At 40.9% G+C, this 24,615-nt stretch overlaps 1 protein-coding gene across 3 annotated transcripts in view; it reads left to right on the top strand.

Annotated features, from left to right (window-relative positions):
- The first annotated feature begins 7,791 nt into the window (after window positions 1–7,791).
- Window positions 7,792–24,615, top strand: part of Cdkl1 (cyclin dependent kinase like 1) — a 58,908-nt gene continuing 42,084 nt past the window's right edge. For 2 of the 3 annotated variants that reach the window (XM_027929856.3, XM_027929855.3), the window contains exons 1-2: window positions 7,792–7,896; window positions 8,516–8,806. In XM_027929856.3, the coding sequence (XP_027785657.1) occupies window positions 8,639–8,806 (168 nt within the window). In that variant the 5' untranslated portion in view covers window positions 7,792–7,896; window positions 8,516–8,638. Of the gene's footprint in view, window positions 7,897–7,992; window positions 8,337–8,515; window positions 8,807–24,615 lie in introns of those variants that run through there. The other variant, XM_071607882.1, reaches the window with a different exon arrangement.

Below are 24,615 nucleotides of genomic sequence, written 5' to 3'. Positions count from 1 at the left end.
ACCCCAGGTCTGTCTGCTTGAATCCAGACAGTCCCCTTAAAGAAAAAGCTAAAGAACTGGCTGAAAGTAGATCCAGGCAGCAAGATGGCCCCTTTGAGACCTCAGGAAGAATCCACTCCAAAAGACTTCTTCACTATGCTTTTGTGCAAGATTCAGATTCCTGGGAAGGAGAATCTGCTTGACATAGTTTTGGTTATTCCTTGGACAGGGAAGGTGAGGTATCTTGAAGGACAGTCCCACCAAGACGGATGTCCAAAACAGAAGAAATAGATGTTGAACTCTTAATAGAAGGAGAAATGGATGCTGAGCTGGTAAAACCAGCAGATAGATGTCCCACTGTTAGAAATACCAGGGGGTCATGATGAATCAAAAGCATACCCAGAAGAAGCTCAGCAAGGCAAAATTTACTTCTGTAGAAGGGTCTGGCAAGCAAGCACACTTAGGCAGGCAGTCTACCAGTTGTTAACCCTAATACAGCACTGCCCCTTACACTGATAGGAGGAGCTTGGGGTTACAATCCATGCAATTGGATAATTTTAAAATGGGAGTGGGCAAAAAGAAGAGCTATAGTTATGATTAGATATAGGTTGAGGAGCTCAGAATGGTTAATTGGTTATTTAAAGAAATCCATAGGCTGTGGTGCTATTGTGTAACTTTCCATTTGCTGTATTCCCCTCTGGCTGCCTTTCTTACATCCCAATTTTACACTTATAAATTCTATATTCTGAAAATAGGTCACCAGACTATTTCTCACACTCTACAGTTATAAACCACAACATGGTGAAGCTTTGAGAAACAAAACCACTCACCACAGGTGAGCAAAATGGTTCATTTAAATCTTTATAATAGTGAGCCACACATTCTTTCCTCAGTAATTTCAGTAAGTATGAAATTTAGCACATCTAGATGTGACATTTAATTTGGGTTGTATGACTTCATCCTGGTCATGTTTCTCAAATCTGAGTCTTCCTGGATTAGCTGCTTCCCTATGATTATCTTGTGATGATGATTCTTGTGGCAGAAGAGAATCCAGAGCCCTATGAGGGTCATTGAGCACCTGCCAGGGTATCCTTGATTTGTAAATGCTCTATAAAAAGCACTGACTCTGTGTCAAGCAGTTAAGTATATAATTATTCCTCAGTGTGTGGTTTCTGAAACCCACAATGGATAACAATGTCCACTTAAGTTCCTTAAAATCCAATTCAGAAATCTCCAGATCCCGCAAGTTCTTGTGTATCCTTTATTAAAGTTATGATTACCTAAGTGAGTTTTTTTTTTTCCTCCTTTAGAATAAGGAGCAACAACACATTTCTTTAAAACACGGACCCTAAGAATTCCTGACACATACTATTAGGAACTATATATTTAATAAATGTTTGTTGTATCAAACTATAATATAATAAACATTATGGATATTGTAAATCAGTAATAACTCAGCCATGGGTATCACTTTAAGAAAATTTGTTCTTTGGCTCTTAGAGTATCTCCAAAGTACAGGTAAATTGCAAATGTATCTGCCAATTTTCTAAGAATGAGGAAAGAAGTGTGAATACATTTTCTAAAAGTATTGAATCAAATATATCGGTCTAGGCAAGAAAATAGAAAATACACTAAGAAGCTGTAATCCCAGCTAGTCAGAAAGCTGAGGTAGGAGGATCATAAGTTTGAAGCCAGCCTGGGCAATTAAGTTTAGTGAAACCCTGCCTCAAGATAAAAAGTAGGTTTGAAGATTATAGCTTGGTGGTAGAGCGCCTCTGGGCTCAATCCCCAGGACTGCAAAAACAAAACAACAACAAAAATTAAGTGCTTTAAAGAGACTGGCTACTGTGTGTAGAGTACAGTAAGTAAGTAAAGGGGAAAAAACATACAAAAAAAGAATTAAGGTCATGTTCATTAAGGGTTTAAACATTTTATTTGTTGACTTGGCCCCCATATAAAGTCAGGCATAATAGGCCTTTTTTCATCTAAATTGATTTCTCACTATTTACATTGATTTGCTAGTCTTTACTATCTCTAGATAAGGCAGAAAGCTTCCATCCCTGGATTTATAATGTTCCAGCAGTGACTCGTGGGAAGACCTCGGCTGGCATGTAGCTTCTCTTTAGGTTGTTCCCCACGGGGATTGGAGCAGCCAGTCTCCTTACCTCCAGCTCTCCTTAACACATGAGGACAGACCTTTCTCAAGGTGTTCTTAGTTATTCTCTTCTGCCAGAGTATGGGTTTGGGATATGGGTGGGGCTGGTTTTGAAACCTGTCTTTGGCCCCTGATGGAGGGGGGCTCTGATAGCAACCTCTCAGAACTTCAGCTATTCTGTTATAAAATGCAGCAGTTAAGAATTACTACCTGTGAGCTGGGGATGTGGCTCAAGTGGTAGTGCGCTCGCCTGGCATGCGTGCGGCCCGGGTTCGATCCTCAGCACCACATACAAAGAAAGATGTTGTGTCCGCCGAAAACTGAAAAATAAATATTAAAAATTCTCTCTCTCTCTCTCAAAAAAAAAAAAAGAATTGCTACCTGTTAATAAATCCCTTTAGGATTGTTATAAATAAGAGAGAATGTAGATACAGAGCCTGAAACATAAGTGCCCGTAACTATTATCTGTATGTGCCCTGGAAATAATGTTCTTTCCAAATCCACTTAAAGTAGGAAAAACAAATTCAAATATATCCTCAAGCTGCTATATTTTACAATGTCCATGACTCAAGTTTTCCTTACAGGAAACATAATTGAGCATTACCCCTGGATAAGCTCTGGCCAAAGTGCCAGTATTCTGCCCAACCTGAGGCCAATCACTCTCCTGAGTTTGAAGCTGCACATAGACCAAGTTGCTGAACTACCATGAAAAGGAAGCATAATGACAAGAGTCCTCTTCCAGGCAGATTAAAAAAAGAAGGGATGCTAATCTTTTCTTCCTGCTCTTCCTCCCTGCTCTGTTCTGATTAACATTAAACAGATAGATGAGGTGGGATGGAAAGGGAGAGAAAAGGGAAATTGCATGGTAATGGAGGGAGACCCTCATTGTTATACAAAATTACATATAAGAGGTTGTGAGGGGAATGGGAAAATAAACAAGGAGAGATACGAATTACAGTGGATGGGGTAGAGAGAGAAGATGGGAGGGGAGGGAGGGGGGATGGTAGAGGATAGGAAAGGTAGCAGAATGCAACAGTCACTAGTATGGCAATATGTAAAAACGTGGGTGTGTAACTGATGTGATTCTGCAATCTGTATTTGGGGTAAAATTGGGAGTTCATAACCAACTTGAATCTAATGTATGAAATATGATATGTCAAGAGCTTTATAATGTTTTTAACAACCAATAAAAAAAAAATTAAACAAAAAAAAAAAAAAAAAAAAAAAAAGAAGGGATGCTAAGATTGTATACATCATAAGTACTTTGAGTCAACTTGCAATGTCCTGAAAAAATCCCAATGATCGCCGTTATACATTAGGTAACTCCAGTTTCTGGAGTCAAAACTATCTGCGTACAGTCTGCATTCCAGATCTCCCTCACAAGCCACTAGCTGTGTGTCCTTACAACTTACTCGTCCCCTGTAACTCAGTTTTCTCATCTGAAACCTCAGGAGGATATTGCTTATCAAATGTCTATCCCCTAGGGATATGGTGAGGCTCGGGTGTAAAATATGCTTAACACAGTGGCTGCCTCCAGATTGGCACTCCTGAACCAGTTGTTGTAGTTATTGTATTGGTGACATTGATTCTCATGCATAGGATCAAACACCAGTAAGAGGGTAGAAATAAATCCTGTCTTCTGACTCCAAATTCTAGGCTCCTTCTGTTTCCATGTGTTACTCAGCTGAATGTTTATTATTTCCTTAAATGATTAAAATACCACAGTACTGTTTGTGCTACTCTAGGGATGCCAAAGTATTCTAATTACACAGCTCCACTGTAAGTGGAAAATAATATGGTTTCACTGTTCTTTGCACTTGCTTTAGGAAAAAAAACCCACATACCAGACCATTTCTCAGTTTCCCAAGAGTTATACTTCCCGGGAGTTAAACTTCTTTGATATCAAAACCAATTAAGCCCTGCCAACTGAAAGGACTGTCGATTTGACAGTCTAGAGGCCATGTCTTGTCTCTAAACGGTGTCTCTTGCTAAATGGTGACATCAACTGTTTGTCTCCCTTTCAAAGTTGTTCTCTGATATTCTGCTCCAGCTCCCCGGAACAAAACAGCTCACAGCTGCAAGTCACGCCACCTTTCTGGTTCACTGCCTGCTTGGGCATAAACAGCTGGCACACCCGCTCCCTGCTCTTCCTACTGCTGGGCTTGGCACTGTCCCAGGTTCCTTGGGTACTGAACCTTGTGGAGTCCATAAAGTTAATTTTCCAAACTAACTTTATTTAACCTGGTATGAACTTCAGACAAGGTAGCTCTGGAGAAATTCACACTGATTTTCTCATTTCATTTCAAAACATTTAATTGTCAGAAACATTTACCAACATAGACCACATCCTGGGCCATAAAGCCAACTTCAACACATTTTAAAGAATTTAAATCCTACAAAATAAGTTCTCAGAAAACACTGGAATTAAACTGGGACTCAATAACCGAGAGATATCTGGAAAATCCCCAAATAGCTGGAATTTAAACAACACATTTCAAAATAACCCATGGGTCAAGCAGAAAGTCACAAGGGAAATTAGAAAATATTTTGAACAGAATAAAAATAAAAATACAACATATCAAGATTTCTGTGATGCCTTTGGAGTGGTACTTCAAAGGAAAATACCTTGGGGCACAATGGCTCATGCCTATAATCCCAGAGACTCAGGAGGTTAAGACAGAAGCAAGGTTAAGACAATTCAAGTCTAGCCTCAGCAACTTAGCCAAAGACCCTGTCTCAAAATAAAAAATAAAAAGGACAGGGGAAGTAGCTCAATGGTAAAGTGCCCGTGGGTTCAATCCCCAGTGCCAAAAAAAGAATATATATATATATATATATATATATATATATATATATATATATGGACCCAGCCTCTCATTGTTAGGATAAACCCAACTTATTTATCATGTTCTATCATTCTAACATACTGTTGAATGGAATTGGAGTATTTTATTGAGAATGTTCAATGTTTCTGAGAGATACTGAGCTATAGTTTTTTGTCTACTCTTGGTATCAGGGTAATGCTGATCTCCTAAAATGATTTCAAAAGTGTTTCCTGCCTCAGCCTCATGAACCACTGGTATTGCAGCTGTGTACCACCATGCCTGGCTCCACATTTTAAATATCAGTGTAATTTACTGTAGCAACAAACTTAATAAGAAAAATAATATGATATATAGATTAAGTTGCTGTTGTTGTTGATTTGGTACTGGGATGGAATCTAGGGACCCAGAGTGGCTTTATCCTAGGCTACATTCTTAGTCCTTTTTATTTTTTGAGACAGGTTTCACTAAGTTACTGAAGCTTGTGATCCTCCTGCATCAGCCTTGCAAGTTGCTGGGACTGCAGGCATGTGCAACCACAAAGAAAAGAGTTTGACAAATATTCATTCATGATTTTAAAAAACTAAAATAAAAACATATCAAAGCAAACTAGGAATTAAAATAACTTTCTCAACCTGATAAAAGGCTTCTGTTAGTTATATATGGCTGCATAACAAATTACCCCCAAACTCAACAGCAAACATTCATCTCAGCTTTTGTAGGTTAGGAATCTGGGTATGACTTAGCTAAGTGCCTCTGGCTCAAGGTTTCTCACAAGGTTGAACTTAACTTGTTGTCTGGGACTCCAGTCTCAAGATCTTAAGACTCACTGGGTGATCCACTTCCAAGCTCACTCACATAGTTATTGGTAGTATTCACTTTCTCATGGAATTGTTGGACAGGAAGCCTCAATTCTTCCCTAGCTGTGGGCCTCTCTCAGTTCCTTTCCATAGAATAGCTGACAACATGGCACCTGGCTTCCTTCAGAGCAAGTGAACAAGAGACCACAAAAGAGTACCCAAGGGGGAAGTCACAGTCTTTTTGTAACCTAATCTCAAAAGAGATATTTCATCACTTTTGGCATGTTCTTTTCCTATATCAAATCTAGAAAAGGGGAGTATAAAAGGGCACAGGTATCAGGAGGCAGGGATCATTAAGGGCCCTCTTAAAAGCTGTCTACCATAATACCCACAAAAATAAATATCTTCAGCTAATATTTCTACTTAATGTGCAAGACTGAATGCTTTCCTCCTAAGATGAGCAATTAAGACCAGATATGTGGTCTCACCATGGTTATTTAAAAAGGGAATAAAAGGAATACTGATTAGGAAGAACTAAAATTGTCCCTGTTTTCAGATGACATGGTGGTCTACACAGAAATCCCAAGGAATTTATAAAAACCTCCTAGAATCCATAAGTGATAAAACACCTAAATGAAAAATAAGGCTTAATCATTAAAGAAATGCAAACTGAAACCACTAAATATCACTACCCACCTATTAGAATGGCTAAAATCAAAAGAACTGGCATTCCAAGTGCTGGTAAAGGTATAGAGTAATTGGAACATTGCTGGCAAGAATGTAAAATGATACAGCCACTCAAGAAAACATTTTGGCAGTGACTTTCAAAAACTCATATACTTATGATATGACCCAGCAGTCCCCTCCTAAGTATTTTTCTAAGAGAAATAAAAGTGTATAATCATACAAAAAGTCATGCATGAATGTTTACAGAAGCTTGACATACAATCACTGAAAACCAGGAACAGATAAACAAATATTCTTACATCTATACAGTGGAATACTACTCAGCAGTAAAAATGAAAGCATTGCTGATAAATGCAACCAGGTGGATGAATCTCAAATGCATTCTATTAATTGAAAGAAGTTTATTCTCAAAAGGCTGTATGCTGTATTAGTTCATTTATATGACATTCTGGAAAAGGCAAAGCTAAAGAGACAAAAAAAAAAAATTGATAGTAGCTGCCATTTGAATTTCTGGGAGGTCTACAGACCACTTTTAGGCCATCCCTGGACCCAATTTATACGCTTCTCCATTTTCCAGCCACCCACAAAACCCTCTCTTCCCAGCTCCTTCCTGAACCCCACTAAGACTGGCATTTGGTAGCATGCTGCTTGGTATGGGGCTGGCCACCTGTTTCATAGACAAGTGTTTTAATTTTTTCCCTGGAGGTTTTGCTTCTGGGGCAAGCATCGACCTCCTGGTGGGCGCACGGAATGGGGTGAATGTTGTTGAGATGGTGGGCCCATTGGCATTTTACCTATTTCATGATTTCCCCATATCCATCAACTGCCCACCATTGTGCTCAGATCTGAGCAGTAGGCGCCCAACTGGGAGAAAGATGGAGAAAAGAAACCTAAATCCGGTAAACCCCAAACTGTAAACTTCCACCTTCCACATGGGAAAGCCCGACTGCAGTGGAGCCATTGCTGCCAGTGGAGGGGTGTGCTGACTTCAGCCAATTTCAGCCATCATATCTTCATCTTCTTTCCCTTTCTCCCTCTCATTCATTCATTGATGCACTGATCAGAACACAGTCGCTGTCCTCAAAGCGTTTACAAGCTAGCAGGGACACCAAAGAGTGTGAGCCGTGGAGCCGAGTCTCCCAGGCAAGTGCAGACTTCACAGGCGGGGGCGCCCGGTGCAGGGTGTTCCCAGGTGACAGTGTCCTGTTTTCCACCACCTGCAGGAGTTCGCCGTCTTGCGGATCTCTGAGGGCGGGACATGCAGGGACCCAGGCCCACTGTCAGGACAGCTCTTCCCGAGAGGAACAGGGCGGGTAGGAGAGAAGTCGGGGTGCGGCGGCCCCGCCCAGACTAGCCGGTTCCCATAGGGATCGCGGGCCCGGCCCGCCGCCAGCCGAACGAGTCGGGAGACCGAGTGGCGGGAGCAGGGCCGGGGCCGGGCATCCGTGGCGCAGTGAGTCCCGGGCCAGGAACCAGGCTCACCCCGGGGCCGGGGTGCGGGGAGCCCAGGCTGCCACGTGGCGCCGCGGAGGCTGCGCGGGGCGAGTGGCAAGGCTCCCGCGCGGGTGGCGTCCTCCTGCCACCGCGCGGTTGCAGTGGAGCGCGAGAGGCGGCTGAGCTCCGCGAGCCCGGGGCTGAGCTGCTGGGCCCGCGCAGAGGCCCGGGGCGTGGGCGGGCACCTTGCAGGCCCAGAGGTCTCCGGCTGCTGGACCTCGCCGCCTCCCCCGCAGGGAACCGGGAGGTGTCCTCTTGCCGCAGCGAAATGAGACCCGAAATTAGAACCGGGGAAGCCCTTAGCTTTCCCGCTCCTCCAGCCAGCTCATGTGTCTTGGATCGGATGAACTATAACATTAAAAAGATAGATTATCTTACAGCTCGGCTCGTTTTAGGATGGTGGGTTACATTTTAAGTTGCAGAGTATATAATAGGCGGTTAAAATTGGGTTACCTAAGGCCGCTGCCTCTAGGCTCACATCCCTCACCGCGTGGCCGCTGCTGGGGGCGGGGCGGGGGCGAGCTTTAAAGATTTGAGTCGCCCTTCGTTCCTGGACAAGGGCCCTTTCTCTGTTCTAGGTCCTCAGCAACGACCCCTACCTGACTGGGGCTCGAGTGCAGTCCATTCGTGCCCATATTTCATAAACGACGTTGAAAAGCTATGTGAAAAAAATCCATTTTAAGAAGATTTATTCCTCTGTAATGGAGAAGTATGAAAAAATTGGGAAAATTGGAGAAGGATCCTACGGAGTTGTTTTCAAATGCAGAAACAGGGACACGGGTCAGATCGTGGCCATCAAGAGGTTTCTGGAATCAGAAGATGACCCTGTCATAAAGAAAATCGCCCTTAGAGAAATCCGCATGCTCAAGGTAATTGATTCACTTTTGGGGGGTGGGGTTGGGGGTTAAGGGGATTGAGCTCAGGGGCACTCGACCCCTGAGCCACATCCCCAGCCCTATTTTGCATCTTATTTAGAGACAGGGTCTCCCTGAGTTGCTTAGCGCCTTGCATGTTGCTGAGGCTGGCTTTGAATCCTGGCGATCCTCCTGTCTCAGCCTCCGGAGCTACTGGGATTACAGGAGTGCACCACTGCGTCTGGCTCATTTTTTCTTTAAAGTGAATTTTCAGGGATTAGAAAAATAGTGAGTCCTTGTAATGTTGGGCTGTAGGTACCTCTCCTGACTTCATGGCCTTATGTCCTTAGTGACACAAATGGAATGTCTATGCACAAGTAACTAATTATGTAAGGAACCGGGAAGCAGAGCTGTTGATAAGTGGTAAGGTGGTATTCACTTTTAGAAATGCTGTGGACTATTTTATGTTTCATCTCAATAGATTCTCTCCCACATCACCTGTAGACCTGGGTTTTCAACAGCTAGTACACTGGATAGTGTAGGAATTTAAAACAACTCACTTTTGCTACCATTCTTGTATTTATTTATTTTTGCAGTGCTGGGGATTGAGCCCAGGATCCTGAACATGCTACAGGATTTCATTACACCTTACACATATATACTGTTAAAGCATCATAGTGTCCTGTTCTCTAAAAGAAGGGTTATTATAAAAGAAGTGAAGCAATCCATTTTTCAGTGTTTATAAGTTCACACTAGGAGAACATGATAAGGGAGAGTGGTATTCATTACAACCAAAAGTGGTTCTCCTCTAATGGAAAGAGGTTCTTTTCTAAATTTCATGTAGATGCAGTCCAAATCACAGTCTAGAATGTGACATGCTGAACAGAGTGGCCTTTACCTTTGTTTTACACAGTGATGACCTCAGTGTTCTGAGCTGTGCAACTGTGTGACAAGGGAAGAGTGATCCAGGGAAGGACATATGCCTAAAACAATGTTTATTTAAGGTTGTACACCCTCCCTTTCAGAAGCAAAATTCTTGGAAGGAAGGTGAGGTGGATTTCTTCTCCACTCTCACTCCTGATGTACTGGGTTCCTAATCAGTCGAGACTGTGTCACTCACGGTGGGTTCCCAGGCCTGGCAAGAATTCTCTAAATGTTGTTGGATAATGAAAATAGATTGTTGGGAGGCATGCTTGAAGCAGACTTTGAACTGTTTTATGTTGGCATGGAATGAGAGCTAAGGCATTCAGGGCAGGCAGTATATTGTCAGAAAAGGTGCATAAGTAGAAAGCTCAGTATTTTGAGGGGACACAGGTAGAAACCCCAAAGTCTTGGCCAAGATGCCTGGGAGGTATTAACAGGCCAGAGGGACAAGGGGAGAGAAGAAAGCTGGGAACAAGTAAGAAGGGGTGTAAAGAGTTTGCTGGACCATGGGTCTAGCCCTGGTATAAGGGATCAGTTGAGCATAGCTGCATTTTGGCAATTTTTTAAAAAAATTATTGGTTCTTTTTAGTTATACATGACAGTAAAATCCATTTTGATATAATTATACAAGCATGGTATATATCTTATTCTTGTGGATGTACATGATGGTGGGATTCACTGTGTTATTTTCATATATGTATATGGGAAAATTGTCAAGATTCATTCCACTGTCTTTCCTTTTCCTATCTCCCCTCCCTTCTCTTCAACCACCCCCACTTTGTGGGTTAGGTTCCACATATCAGAGAAAACATTTGACCTTTGGCTTTTGGGGACTGGCTTACTTCACTTAGCACAATAGTCTCCAGGTTCATCCATTTGCAAATGTTGTAAAGCCATTCTTCTTTATGACTGAGTAATATTCCATTGTGTGTATGTACCATATTTTCTTTATCCATTCATCTGTTGAAGGGCACCTAGATTGGTTTAATAGCTTAATTAACTATTGTGAATTAAGCTGCTATAAACATTGATGTGACTGCATAATTTTTTCATATATTTGTTGATCATACATATTTCTTCTGTGAAGTGCCTGTTCAGTTCCTTTGCCCATTTATTGACTGGGTTATTTGGTGGGTTTTTGTTTGTTTGTTTATTTGTTTAGTGTTTTTTTAGTTCTTTAGATATGATGGAAATTAATGCTCTATCTGAGGTGAAGGTGGCAAATATTTTCTCCCATTCTATAGGCTCTTTCTTCATGATCTTGATTGTTTCCTTTGCTCTGAAAAAGCTACTATGGCAGTTTTTAAGGCAGCATGTCCACAATGCTTCACACTCTTAGTGTGGAAGGCACTTGTGAAGGTGTAGCTGTCCATTGGTAAATGCTTTTCAGGATGATAATTATTATTGAGAAATCGATTTTGCTAAGAATTTTTGGAAGAGTTTTTTCTGAAAATTGAAAATACTTTTCAAATAATATTATTATATCATTTGGGAAAAAAGGTGTGACCCTTTTTCATGACACAAATTCAATATTCGTTCTTAAACTATTTCCTAAACTAAATGTAATTCACTGTTCACCAAGAAGTCCTACAGTAGTCAACTCTTTTTAGTGTTTTCAATTTTGAATCATAATTTTCCAGGTTATATAATTAGTCTTTAAAAAAAAACAAATAATTGCCTTTCGAGTTAATCTCAGTCAGTTCACAGTCTACTTTAGGGACAAAGTAAGTACTATTCTAATGGCAATAATTAAATTTTACTGTAACATCTGAGCTCACAGCAACTATTCTACCCTTTTTCAAACTTACTTTCTGTTGTAAAGAGAAGGAAAGAATTAAATTCATTCAGTCAGCGTTTTGAGTGTGGCACCTGTGCATAAGAGAATCGACATATGTTCATTTGGCAGGTGTTTCTAGAACTCCTGCCTGGTACCAGGTACTGTTCTTGGTCCCTGCCCTCAGGAACTCACATCTTAGTAAGGAAACACCAATAGTAAAAATAATAATAATAATAATAATAATATGTCAAGTAGTGAAAGAATTAAAGCAGAACAAGAAGCTAGCAGGCAAACTGGGGAGCTTGCCTTTTTACATAGTGGTTAGGAAAAGCCTTTATGAATGGCATTAGACCAGAGACCAGGAGGAAATGCAGGATGACTCACACAGCTGTTAGGGGGAGAGCATTCCAGACAGAGGGCACTGGTAAGTTCACAGGCCCCAAGATAGGATCAAGTGCATGTTCTAGGCATGTTCTGGTGTGTCTGATGTGTCACTGTGTCTGGAGCAGAATAATGGAGGATGTGGTGGGAGATGATAGCTAGCAGTATCAATCTAATAGAAAAGTTGATGTTGTAGGAGTGCAGGGGGAAGAGAATCTCTGGAGCTGTGACCTTGAGTTACTAACCAGGACCATAACCAAAAAGAAAAGTAACAGCATAATAAAAGACCAGTTCAAAAACCACCTAGGAGATTATGCTGCCTCATTTTATTTGAAAATACTTGATTCTTTATATATGCTGTCCTTCATCTTTATGTAACAGGACCTTATAGCTGGCTCCATGTTATGAGTGTAGAACTTCTTTCACCAGGGTATATGACATCCTCTGAAGTGCATCTAACACATGAGCCCTACAGGAAGGACTTCAACACTTTCCATAACTTGGGGTTTAAATATATTGGATGAGAGATGGTGTAGTCATGAGAGAAGCCAGAATACAGGGAGGGACAAGGTCTCTGAAGGAAAATCACCTTAAATAAAAAAGTCAGGCACATTGGGTTGAAGTCATCACAGGGCCTGAGGTGGGAACTGGGGCACTGTTTTATCATAAAGCAGATGAGTATACTCAAACTCAACCCAGCCCCTGGGGACTGTGTGTCCAGCAAGGAAAGGTCTGTGTGGTTCAAAACAAACACAAACCAGCCCTCTGAGAATGATTGTTTTACTAAGACCCCAAGCCTCTGTAATACCTGAACCTTCACTCTGTGGGGTGAAAATGGTAGAACTATTGGAAGAAGAAGGAAATTATTCCATCCAGCAGTGGTGAAGAGAATAGATTATCCTAGGGGAGTAAGAGGTCAAGGATAGGACAGGGCCACTATGGGTGCCTGGGTGACCTTCTACCTGTGGCAGGTGGAAGAAGGGGCATTAGAGTAGATCAATGTCAGTCAAGGGCTGGAAGCAGCAACTAGGACACCGTGATAGCTCTCTCAAAGACAAACAAAGAGGAGGAATCACATTTTTCATTTGGCAGGTAGGGGCTGGTGACCAGTAGACTTGGACAAACTGCCAAGTAACATTACCTAGGGTACAGGAGTTACACTAGTAACAACCGTAGAAGGTAGATATTGTTATCCCGTTTTACAAATGCATTTAGGATGGTTAATGATTTGCCAAATCATCCTGGTTAGGAAGCTGGAATGCACCTGTCCCAAGTCCACGCCCTGCTGCTTTCACACATTAGAATCATGACATTACACTGGGCACTGCACTCTGAAGTCTCCAGTGACTTTGTCCTTGCTCCTGAAGGGCCTTCCCTGTGAGATTCATGACTTTCGTGGAAGTCTGAGTGCAGATTCTCACTGGAATAGTGGTTCTTTTCAACTCTCATTGCAAAGCCCTATAGATTATTTTAGGAGGCAGAAAGTTATGGTTTGCCACCAACAAGGATGAGAATAAACATGGGAGAAAATGTTTAAAACTTTTCTATAAATATTACAATAGAGTATAAGCATTCTAAATGAGAATAGTATCACTTCCAAGAGGAGGAAAATTGGTCATTGGAGGTGGGTGGTAAAACATATCGAAACTTGTTCTTGTATGAAGCATGTATATAGGTACATATCGTACCTGACAGATACCCAATGTATTTGTGGCATTACATGTTCTTAGATCCAGCGATTAGGAAAAAATATTTAAAAGATTTCTGTAATCCCAGCAACCTGGGAAGCTAAGACAGGAACTTTAAAAATTATGGAAGCTCTAAGTAGATTCTAGTGCTAGGGAGCAATTTGCATATCTCAAAATAAAATAAAAAAACAGGGCTGGGGATGTAGCTCAGAGGTAGCTTGCCCTGGGTTAAATCCCTGATACCACAAAACAAAACAAACAAACAAAACCCTTGAGGGGGGGAATGAAAAAAGATACTTGTGGTGTGGGCAACTGAGACTATGTGTGCTGTGTGCCAGAAACACACTGTCATTTAAATCTAATTAATCATGAACAGTAATAGCATGCAGAATGTTCAAAACTGCTCCTTTTTGCCTGTCGCCCCACTTCTAATAGCCTCATAGGGCTGTGTGGCTGCAAAGGGACCAGAACCTTGTTGAGAATTTTGCTGCCTGATTCCACCCAAAGCAGTCATTTGACCTTGGGCAAGCTCCAACGCCTCCTGGAACCTGGCCCAGCTTATCTCCATGATTTATGTCTCTGTTGGGTTCTGCTTTGCTGACTCAGCTGAGGCGAGCAGAGTGCTCTTGGGTCAAACTTCTAATAGCGGTCAGGCAGCTTCAAGGATGCAGGAGCAGAAGAGGGAAGGTCAAAAAGGACAGTAACTGGGAGAGAGAAGAGCACAGGTGGAAAGGAGGAAGGCTGGACTTTAAGATGGGGCTGTCCCCAAGGGAGGTGCTGGAGGGAGAGCACTTCACACAGCCTCCCTAAGAGGCTCACTATCTGCAAATATCAGATCCGAAATACTGCTGGGCAAAGTACCATCCTGGTGATAGGCGTGCACTATGAGGAGCAGGACCGACAAAGTTCCCTGTGATCCAACACAAAGCATTAAGTGCTTCACTGAAATGTGCCAGGGCCCCATTCTACTCAATGCTATGAGAGGGCCATGCAAATTGCTCCCTAGCACTAAAATCTAATTAGAGCTTTCATAATTTTTAAAGGCATCTGCTTTCCCAATGTTATTTGGGAAGGAATATTTCCGAAGGCAGTAAAAACTTTAATGGGAAATCTTGTGGTATCTTTAAGAATTTAGTCCTGGCAAAATAAAGAAAAAAAAAATAGTCCTAAAAGGGGCCCCTTTAAATCATTCACTTGGTTAGTTGAAATGGATTAGTAGCATGTGTCTATATAAATAGTTTTAGCCATGTTGGGCATTTTCTGTTATAGACTATAGGAGATTATACATTCCAGTATCTGTGGGGAGCACAGTCGTACCATAGTGTGTGAAATGTAGGACAAGACGGACAGGAGGAGACTGGGGAACATCTCCTCTGAAGTGACTAGCCACCGCTCAGCTCTCTGAGCTGTAAGCACAGGGTGCTGGATTCGCAGTCTTTTTTAAAGGCCAGAAAATTCAAATTTTATGTAAAATTCCTGGGCTGTTCTCTACAAAATTGTTATTTTGGAAAAAAAAAAAAACCTCAAAATAGATAAAAGTGGAAAGAATAATACAATGAACACCTGCGTGGCCCTAACTAGATTCACTCATCAGCCATTAGAATTTCGTTACATTTCCTTTTCTTGCTCTGGCTCTGGCTTTCTCTGCCATGCTCTCTCTCTCTCTTCCTCTCTCTCTCTCTCTTCCTCTCTCTCTCTCTCTCTCTCTCTCTCTCTCACAGACACACACACAGACACACACACACACACTTTTTTTTTCCTGAATCATCTCCCTAAATATTTAGCATAAATCTCTTAGGACAAAGACATTCTTCTATATAACCATTTTGTGGTTTCCATACTCAATCAACTCAAATAATCTCATCTAATATAGTCTATGCTTTGTTATCTTATTGTTCCAATAATAGCTATAAAACTATATGTATAACATAAAAATGTATAAAAACTAATATAGTGCTGGGGTTGTGGCTCAGCAGTAGAGTGCTCACCTAGCATGTGCAAGGCCCTGGGTTCGATCCTCAGCACCATATAAAAATAAATAAATAAAGATATTGTGTCCAACTAAAAAAATAAATATAAAAAAAGAATAAAAAATTAATATATATTGTTAGTTAATGTCTATCTTTCTATATAAAATTTTCACCTAGTGGTTTTAATATCTATTGATGATCTTTGCCTGAATCAATTATAATCAGTTATTATAACACTTATTTTTCTATAATTCTTTCTACTTCTTAGTTGTTTTAAAGAACTTTCCTTTACCACCCCCCACAACACATGCTTTTTAGTATCACTGTGGTTCATGAATTCTTTTTTACTCAACATTTATCATTATTATTCTTTTTGAATAATATCATGTGTTTGGCCATGTGGGGCTACTTTGATCCTGCTCCAGTACCCTGACAGATGTCCATCATTCTTTGAGCACTTCTTTATTGTGCAGCACAACAAAATATTCCAAGTTCATCCTGCCGCACCCCTGTGATCAGACATTTCCCCAGAGACCTTTTAGGGATAATAATATTTCCTGATTTTAAAATACTAACAATTAATTTTTTAAAAAGTTTTAAACACCATTCAGTCCCAATAAAACACATATGCAGATATTGTTTGGCCTGCAGGCTGCCAGTTTGGGGCCTTTGAATCATGCAGTTCTTGTTCTATGCAGATATTCTCATTACAGATTAGCAGCAATCTGGCCGTTAATGTTCACTACTGATAGATGGTATAGACGGATGTCAGGAGTTTATGTAAACTGGTTGTCAACAGCATGGAAGACAAAGCAGAACATTTCCTTGCCCACAAGGATAGAAACCAAACAGTCCCTTATCATCATCTCTCTCTATTTGTTCAACAAGTGGAGACCTGCTTAATTTTGTTTTTACAAGATAATGTACAAACTGCAAATAGTAACAGACTTTGGTTTGTTTATAGGAAGATATTTTAGGCTTAGCTCACAGTTGTGTTTGGCTAATCTAGGAATATTGTATTCCTGCTATATAGTGAACTCCTAAGTGATAAAGCTGCCTTGTAAATACTTCAGGAACAAAAGAGGCAGAGATCAGCAAGCTGGCTTGTTACCTTCAAGACCCCCAGCTTGCAGGGAGATGTCCGCGTCCTGATCTTCTACATGGGTCCTGCCACACACCTTAGACTCTAGAAAATGAAACAGCACAGGGCAGAAGGAGTCAGAATAAGTGGGTTTTGTAAAGTTTATATTAACAACAATTGTCTATATTTATGTTTATGTTATTAAATGATCAGGTCAAGGTAAGTATCATATCTGTGATCTCAAACTTTTATCGTTTTGTTGTGGTGTGGTGAGAACACTTAAAATCCTCTTTTAGCTATTTTGAAATATATATATTGGACTAGGGTTGTGCTTGGTGGTAGAGCACTTGTCCAGCATGTGTGAGACACTGGGTTTGATTCTTAGCACTACATACAAATAAATGAATAAAATAAAAGTCCATCAGTGTCTAAAAAATTTTTTAAAAAGAAGTATATAATAAATTATTTCTAGCTATAGTGACCTTGCTGTGCTATACATATCACCAAAACTTCAGAATAAATGATTTTATAATTCAGTTTGATTTAAAATAAATATATATATAAAACATATAAATATATATGATTATTGCTTTTTGACCACTTAAATTATTTTTATTTTTCACAAATAAAATTTCTAGACAGATAGCCAATATTACATATAGTTATTATAAAACACTCAAACCAGTTGAGTATGATGGTGCATGCTTATAATCCCCACTCCCCATGAAGTTGAGGCAGAAGGATCAAAAGTTTGAGGCCAGCGCTCCTCCTGCCTCAGCCTCCAGAGTACCTGGGATTACAGCATTAACCAGGCACCCAGCTAGAATGGAAAATTTTCCAAATTGGCCAGGCATGTGTCTTTCACTTTAACTTTTTAAAATGTTTAATTCACCGTTATATTTGGCAGGATTAATGTTTTAGGCCACAAATTTGCTTTCAACGGGCATATTTTCTTGCTAATTTTTAACCTTCTTTGTTACTTATTAACATTAAAAGCCCTTGAGTAAAAACACTGTTGGATAAAATTGCCAGGTTGAAAATCTTTGAACTTCATCGCTCTTTTCTGTTGGGACAATGAAAGAAAGGTAGGAGTTTCTCAACCAACTGATGCTGTCAGCCACATATAAAAACCAAAGAAATTATTTTCTTTATGTCTATCAGTACTTTACTGCATTAATTTTTGGCTGCGTCAGTGTTATCTGTCATTGTGATCACATTTGTACTGTTACCGCTTTCCTAGTACACTTCACCTACTCTATTAGTCAATAAAACAGGTCAAGCATCCCACTGTGTGCATTGCTAGCCTGTGCTGGAGAGGAATCCAGAAGAGGTCTCTGGCCAGAGGAGCAGCCTGGCACATTCTGTTCCCTCCCCGTGATCACCAGCCAACCTAAAACAGCCCTCAGGCCCGAGCTCTCCACCCAGTGGATCCAGCTTTTCAGTCCTCCTCCAGTCCACATTATCTCACCTTTTTCCTTCTCTATCCATCCACCCAAGAAAGACGCTAGCCACAGTGACTCCCTGGGGGTTCTTGGCATTTGGAGGAACTGTGAGTTAAGAAGTTTCCTTTATCAAGAGTGTTATAGAAAGACTCCTCAGCAACACCAAGGAAAATGAGAAATATTTTCCTTTAGGCTGGAGATGGAAGTAATAATCTAAATAGAGGTTTTTTTCTTATTAAAAATAGTCCCCTGGGCTGGGATTGTGGCTCAGCTGTAGAGCGCTTGCCTAGCATGGGTGGGACCTGGGTTCAAGACTCAGCACCACATAAAAATAAAGGCATTGTGTTGTGTCCATCTACACCTAAAAAATAAATAAAATTTCTTTAAAAAAAATAGACCCCCCCCCACAACAGGGATCTACTAACTAGGGCTCTGAATTAACTTTAAAATATTTAACTAGGTTTTTAACATAGCAAAGGGACTTAAGGAAATAATTTTAAACTATATTTATGGTAAAGCAGTATATGCTTACGTAAAAAAAAAAAATTTAAACAGAAACATGAAGGTACAGAAGAATGTAAGGTGAAAATAAAGTCTCCCTTGCCCTTTACTCCCCATTCTCATCCCCCCTTCCAACAATCTGTTTCTTGTGTATCACTCTAGAAGAGTTCTTTGCTTGTCTAGGAACATATATTACCTTTCAAACCAGGTAAAAATACTATCATATTTTATATATAATATATACTCTTCTGTAATTTCCTTTTTATACTTAGTAGTTTATCTTGGACATTTTTGCAAGTCAATGCATAAATATATGCCTTATTCCCTTTTCAACAGCTGCATCGTATTTCATCATTTGTATGTACTATGAAGTCCTGAGATTGATTTATCCAATTGATAATAATTGCGTGTATGTGGTTTTCCAGTGGCCAATCAAGTACACAAAAAAACCTGCCATATTTGTAAAAATATTATGGATAATTTCCACAAGTGGATCCTTGGTAGTAATGATGAGAGACTCCAATCTTACTTTCACTCCTAGTTCTAAGACCTGCTGGCTGTTGGTAACGTGTTACCATGTGGTGACTGCTGGCTCAATGTGCATATCCCTGAAGGGTAATTAATACAAATTCCATCATTTGGTTGGGTTGCCTACTCATAGTTGGTGAGCTATGAAGTAGAACCATAGCATGATATATGCTAATTATCATGCCTCCTTTGCTGTGAAATGTGTCCCTTGTCCTGATGTGTGAACCCCCATGCCAGTAAAGAAAGCTTTTGCTAAACCCTGGGATTATGGTACAAGCAGGAAAGACACAACCCATCTCTAAAGTTAGTATCAATTCCATTAAAGAAAAACTGCTATCTCATCCACATTGTGGCTGGTTTCCTTAAAGAAGAGCATATGTCAGGGTCTCAGTTTGAGATTGTTGATTTTGGGGGAGGGGAGTTGTTTTCTCTCCCTCCCCCCCCCTTCCTTTTCTTCTTCTTCTTATCCACCCCCCCACCCTCTCTCTTGGTACTGGGAGTGATCAGGGGCACTTTACCTCCGAGCTATATCCCCAGTTCTTTTTCTTTTCTTTTTTTAATTATTGAATTATTAATCAATTTATTTATTATTTGTTCTTTTTAGTTGTACATGACAATAGAATGTATTTTGACATATCATACATACATGGAATATAACTCCCCATTCTTGTGGTTGTACATGATGTGGATGTCTGATTCATTCTACTGTCTTTCCCATTCCCATACTTTCTCCCTTCCTCCCATACTCCCCTGTTCATTGCAGTGAACTTAAACTCCTCCCTCCCTACTCCCTATTGTGAGTCAGCATCCACATATTAGAGAGAACATTCAGCCTTTGGTTGTTCTGGATTTCACTTAGCATGTGTTTTAGTCAGCTTTTTTGGCCACTGCTGTGACTAAAGGACCCGACCAGCACAACTGTAGAGGGCTCACAGTTTCAGAGGTCTCAATCCATAGATAGCCAGTTCCATTCTTTAGGGCTCAAGGTGAGAAAGGAACAACATGGCAGAAGAATGTGGCAGAGGGAAGTGGCTTACATGGTGATCAGGACGCAGAGAGAATCCACTCTTCAGATACAAATATATAACCCAAACCACGCTCCAATTCCCACCTCCTCCAGCCACACCCTACCGCTTCAGTTACGACTCAGTTAATCCCTATCAGGGGATTAATGACTCTTACAACCAAATCATTTCTCCTCTGAATCTTCTTGCATTGTCTCACTCACATCCAAACCATAACAGCATAATAGCCTCCAGTTCCATCCATTTACCGGCAAATGCCATAATTTTATTTTTCTTTATGGCTAATATTCCTTTATGTATATGTATCACCCCAGTTATTTTTTGCTGAGACAGGCTCTCACCAAGTTGCTGAAGCTGGGCTTTAACTTGCCATCCTCCTGCCTCAGCCTCCCACGCCTCTGAGATTATCAGCCTGCACCACCACGACCAGCTCTTCTTGAGTTTTTGCCACTAGTATGTCGAGTACTCAGCAACAGCCATGGCTGGATCTACCTTGTAAAGAGACTGCCAGCGTTGTTGCCTCATGATTTGGTGCTCATTCTACTAAGGTACCGTGGCATGCCAGGAGCTGGACACCTCCAGTATGACCTAACACACTGAGTTATGGGTTCTGAGTAGTAGGGAAGCTTTGACCTTCTGCAAAGTTCTCTCTTACTCTGGGTTCTAAAGAAATGTTAGCAGCCTTCTGAATCACTTGACAAATTACAGCAGTATTCCTAAGGGCTATTTATACTGCCTCCAAAATCCAAAAAAGATCCACCAAGAGCAATCCCTCTTTTTTAATGGTAGGGGATCCAAGGTGCAACAATTGCCAATTTAAAGAGGTTATCTCATGTGACTCCTTTTGTTTACAAGCAGAGAACTGAAAAATTGTGCTCTATATGTATAGTATGAATTGAAATACATTCTTCTGTCATGTATAACAAGGTAGAAGAAATAAATAAGTTAATAAATTTTTAAAAAGAGGTTGTCTCAGTATGCCCCAGGCCATTAGGTCCCTAGAACATCACCCCTACACCATTCCCTGGAGGATTTTTTCCCACTCTCTAGCACATATCTATCTTCATTGGATAATCAGAGCACTTGCCATTTCTGCTCACCATAAATCAATTACCAGAAGCTCCAATTACCATGGTGTCATCAATATAATGGAGCAGGATGATATTCTGTGGAATATCAAGAAATCAGCATTCCTGTGGACCATACAGACAGCAAGAAAGTTAACCTTGAGCAAGAGAGTAAATATGAACCAGTCTATTCCATGAGAAAAATGGACTTTTTCCATCCTATTTGATGACTGGATTTGGAAAGAACACATTCACTAGATCAACATTCGCATGTTGAATGTCAGAAATTATGTGTATGTATTCCAGGAAAGATACCACATCTGGCCCAACTGAAAGATACCACTTCTTGCTGAAACTGAAACTATGAATTGCTTGAGTTTATAGTAGTCTGCCAGGTGAATTGTGTGAAGATGTGATAGGGACTACCACCTCTGTGTCCTAATGGTGATATTAATTTCTCTTGGAACATGGTTTTGCTTCTGTTTTGACTAGGGTTGTATTGAAGGAGGGGAAGAATTTTCAGAGGCTTCTATTTGGACCTTTCTGTCATATTGACTCTTACTCATGGGACCAATGTGAGAGTTTGCCAACTGCTAAGTGACTGTGTCTCAATTTTGAACTTGAAAGTGGAGGAAATAATCTCAAGGGTGGATCTATAGACCTATAAGGTCCAATCTCAGACAGTACTCTATCAGGCAGCCACAACAGCATTTTGGGGTCCCCAGTTATCAGTGTCAGCTCAGATCTTGTAGCCATATCCCTTCCTGCAGCTTACTCTGGTAAGTGGTCACAGATCACTTTGGAAAGCATTTAAAGAATACTTGTGGTATTGCAGGATTTTTCCTTAAGGTGATGCTGGTTATAAACTAACTTAGATCTCAAAACTGGGTGAAGAACTGCACCATTCTAGAAGTTGACATCAACCTTCTACTTGCCATCTCTGGATTTCTTTTGGAAATACATGTCAAGTAACACACTAGCCCCCTGCCCTTCTATATCACTTATAAGAACTTCACAGTAAGGTCCTATTTGTGCATCAGCACAGATTTCTGTGAAATAAGGTAGTCTGGCCTTCCTTCTCATTATGGTCATATGTGTACCTTGCCACTCTCAGAACCTGGTCTCTGCCACCCTGGAATCATATTATTCCCATTGGAACCAGTGAGCCTAGTTTCATGGTAGTATCTCCAGCCTGTCTACCCATCCCACAGAGGAAAATCACCAAGGAACTTCTCACAGTTGCTAGTGCCTCTTCCTATTCCCTATTGCTTTCATGGAGAGAGTAGCCTTTGGGCCTTCCAAGGAAACATAATCAAGTGTGGGCTGCTATAGCCCTACATGGTCATCCACTATCACATTTCCACTTCTTAAGTTCCTAGGCTCCTACCTCAAAACTCTGCCAATGCAGTTTCAGCATGTCCACTTTACCTACTGAAAGCCTAACCTTCAAGAGCTATGCCAGCAACACATTTAAGACTGTCATCATAAAAAGACAGTCATATCAAGAATGAAGTCCCAAGATACAGGACAGTGCTTCTTTATCAGTGAATTTCCCCCTCTCCAGCCTTTGTGTCTATGATCCAACACCTGCAAGATTTCTACTGGTACATATGAGCCAGGTCTTGTAATTTTGAGTAGAGTTATTTCCTGAGGCTCTTGTTTACTACCTCATTTCAGTTAAAGGTCTATGGGCCCTGGGAGGAAGTGGAATCAAATCTCAGGAGGACAAGCATCCTCCTCCTCAATTGAGGACTTTTCATGTCTCCATGTAAGAAGCAGCGGTTCACCTATGGCAATGGGCAGAAGCTGCTTCTCTCACCCTAGAGGGTTCAGGAAAATTTGAAGGTTTAAGGTTTTCAGATTCATCTCTCCAAATGTCACTATCCCAGATCTCAGGATCCTTCTTTTTCCTGTCTACTCGTGATTGATTCAGTTCCAGAATTCCCATTCTGTAGACTTGCTAGTGGGGGTCCACTTCTGAGAACAACTGTCTCAGCCTGTGTACACTCCAGAAACTAAAAACTGAGCCAAGGGACTGTCTGTTAGTAGTATGTTCTGGGAAGTGAGACCAGAGAGCAGAAGTAGGGGACAGGAGAACAGAAAAGGAAGAGAAACCGATGAAAGAGGCTAAGAGGTCTCAGGCCCTTCCAAGTGTTTTACTGTACTGCTTTAGAAGTCCATGAGAAATACATGGGGCTATTTTATTATAATTATTGTAAAGGAGGGAAGAACACCACCATTCTCCACTCTGGGTGGAGGTTTGTGCCTGAGGGATTACTGCAAAAGTCCCTACCTAACTAAGACTTAGAGTCAAGTTCAAAAATTTTAAAGCCTTGTGAAAAAAATATTTTACTGGAACAACTCCCACTTTCTAAACTTCAATTTCTGTCTTTTTGTTATTTACCACAGTTGTGGGAGAAGAAGAATGCTTTTGAAAGCAAAACAGGAAATTGCCATTGAGAAAATGGTCTGTTGCTTTTCCCCAAAGCACAGACACAGGATAAACATTCCCCCTCCCCTCACAAAGAACCCAGACCAGAGCCTCCTTGACACCCGAGGGACAGGAAAGACCATAGATGCAGTGATCAGTGTCAAAATATGTGACTTCCACAAATAGATATACTTGTTCTTATTTATCTTGAAAAAAAGCAGATGTGTATTGCTTGCACATTTTTCCACTTTCAGTAGAAACATGGGTACTCTCAATATTTCACTTTTAACTCTAAGACATGATGATGTGAGTCATGTCTCATTTGGTGTTAGTGTCAGGAGCCCTGGGGACTGTGGGGAACTAGAGCACATGGGCTTCTCTGATGGAGACAGCTGCTCTCAGCCGTGGCTTATTAATGCCTGAAGACAGTAGGCCTGAAGTTGCTAGATCTCTCAAGTACCCTTGTAATGAGGATTTTAAAGTAATATTTCTTGATCATGAAGTGGACAACTAGTACAAAGTCTTCCAAATGATGCAACTAGAGAGATAAAATGGTTGACCTTAGAGGATGTAGGTCCTACGCTTATCATGACAGACAGATGTCCAGTGAAGACATAGGGATGACAGCAGAGGAGAAGAAGGGGTCCAAGAAGGATATGTGGCATTCTCAGCTCCCGCAGGGGAAACCAAGTAGAGCTCAGGTTGAATTCAACCAAAACAAGTAAACAAACAAACAAAGCATTTTTTTTAATCATGTGAGAGAAAATGCCTCACATAGCAGCATAATGTGAAACATCAGTATTCAAAACACACAGAGAAAATAAAAGGGGGGCCAAGATAAAATAGCAGCAGCGAGCAGGGAAACTTTGTACAGGAGAGCAGGCCGTGCTTCTAGATTGAGCATAACTGACACGTTGTGCTAATGGCCTGATAGGGCTAACTGAGACCTTCAAGACTGGGCCAGCACAAAACAGAAGGCTGAGAAATAAGATGAGGCCGGAGGCTTTGG

This window comes from Marmota flaviventris, chromosome 2 (genome assembly GCF_047511675.1).
Source record: "Marmota flaviventris isolate mMarFla1 chromosome 2, mMarFla1.hap1, whole genome shotgun sequence".
Lineage (NCBI taxonomy): Eukaryota > Metazoa > Chordata > Mammalia > Rodentia > Sciuridae > Marmota > Marmota flaviventris.
Note: the sequence above shows the minus strand (reverse complement) of the source record. Positions and strands in the feature narration are given on the sequence as shown.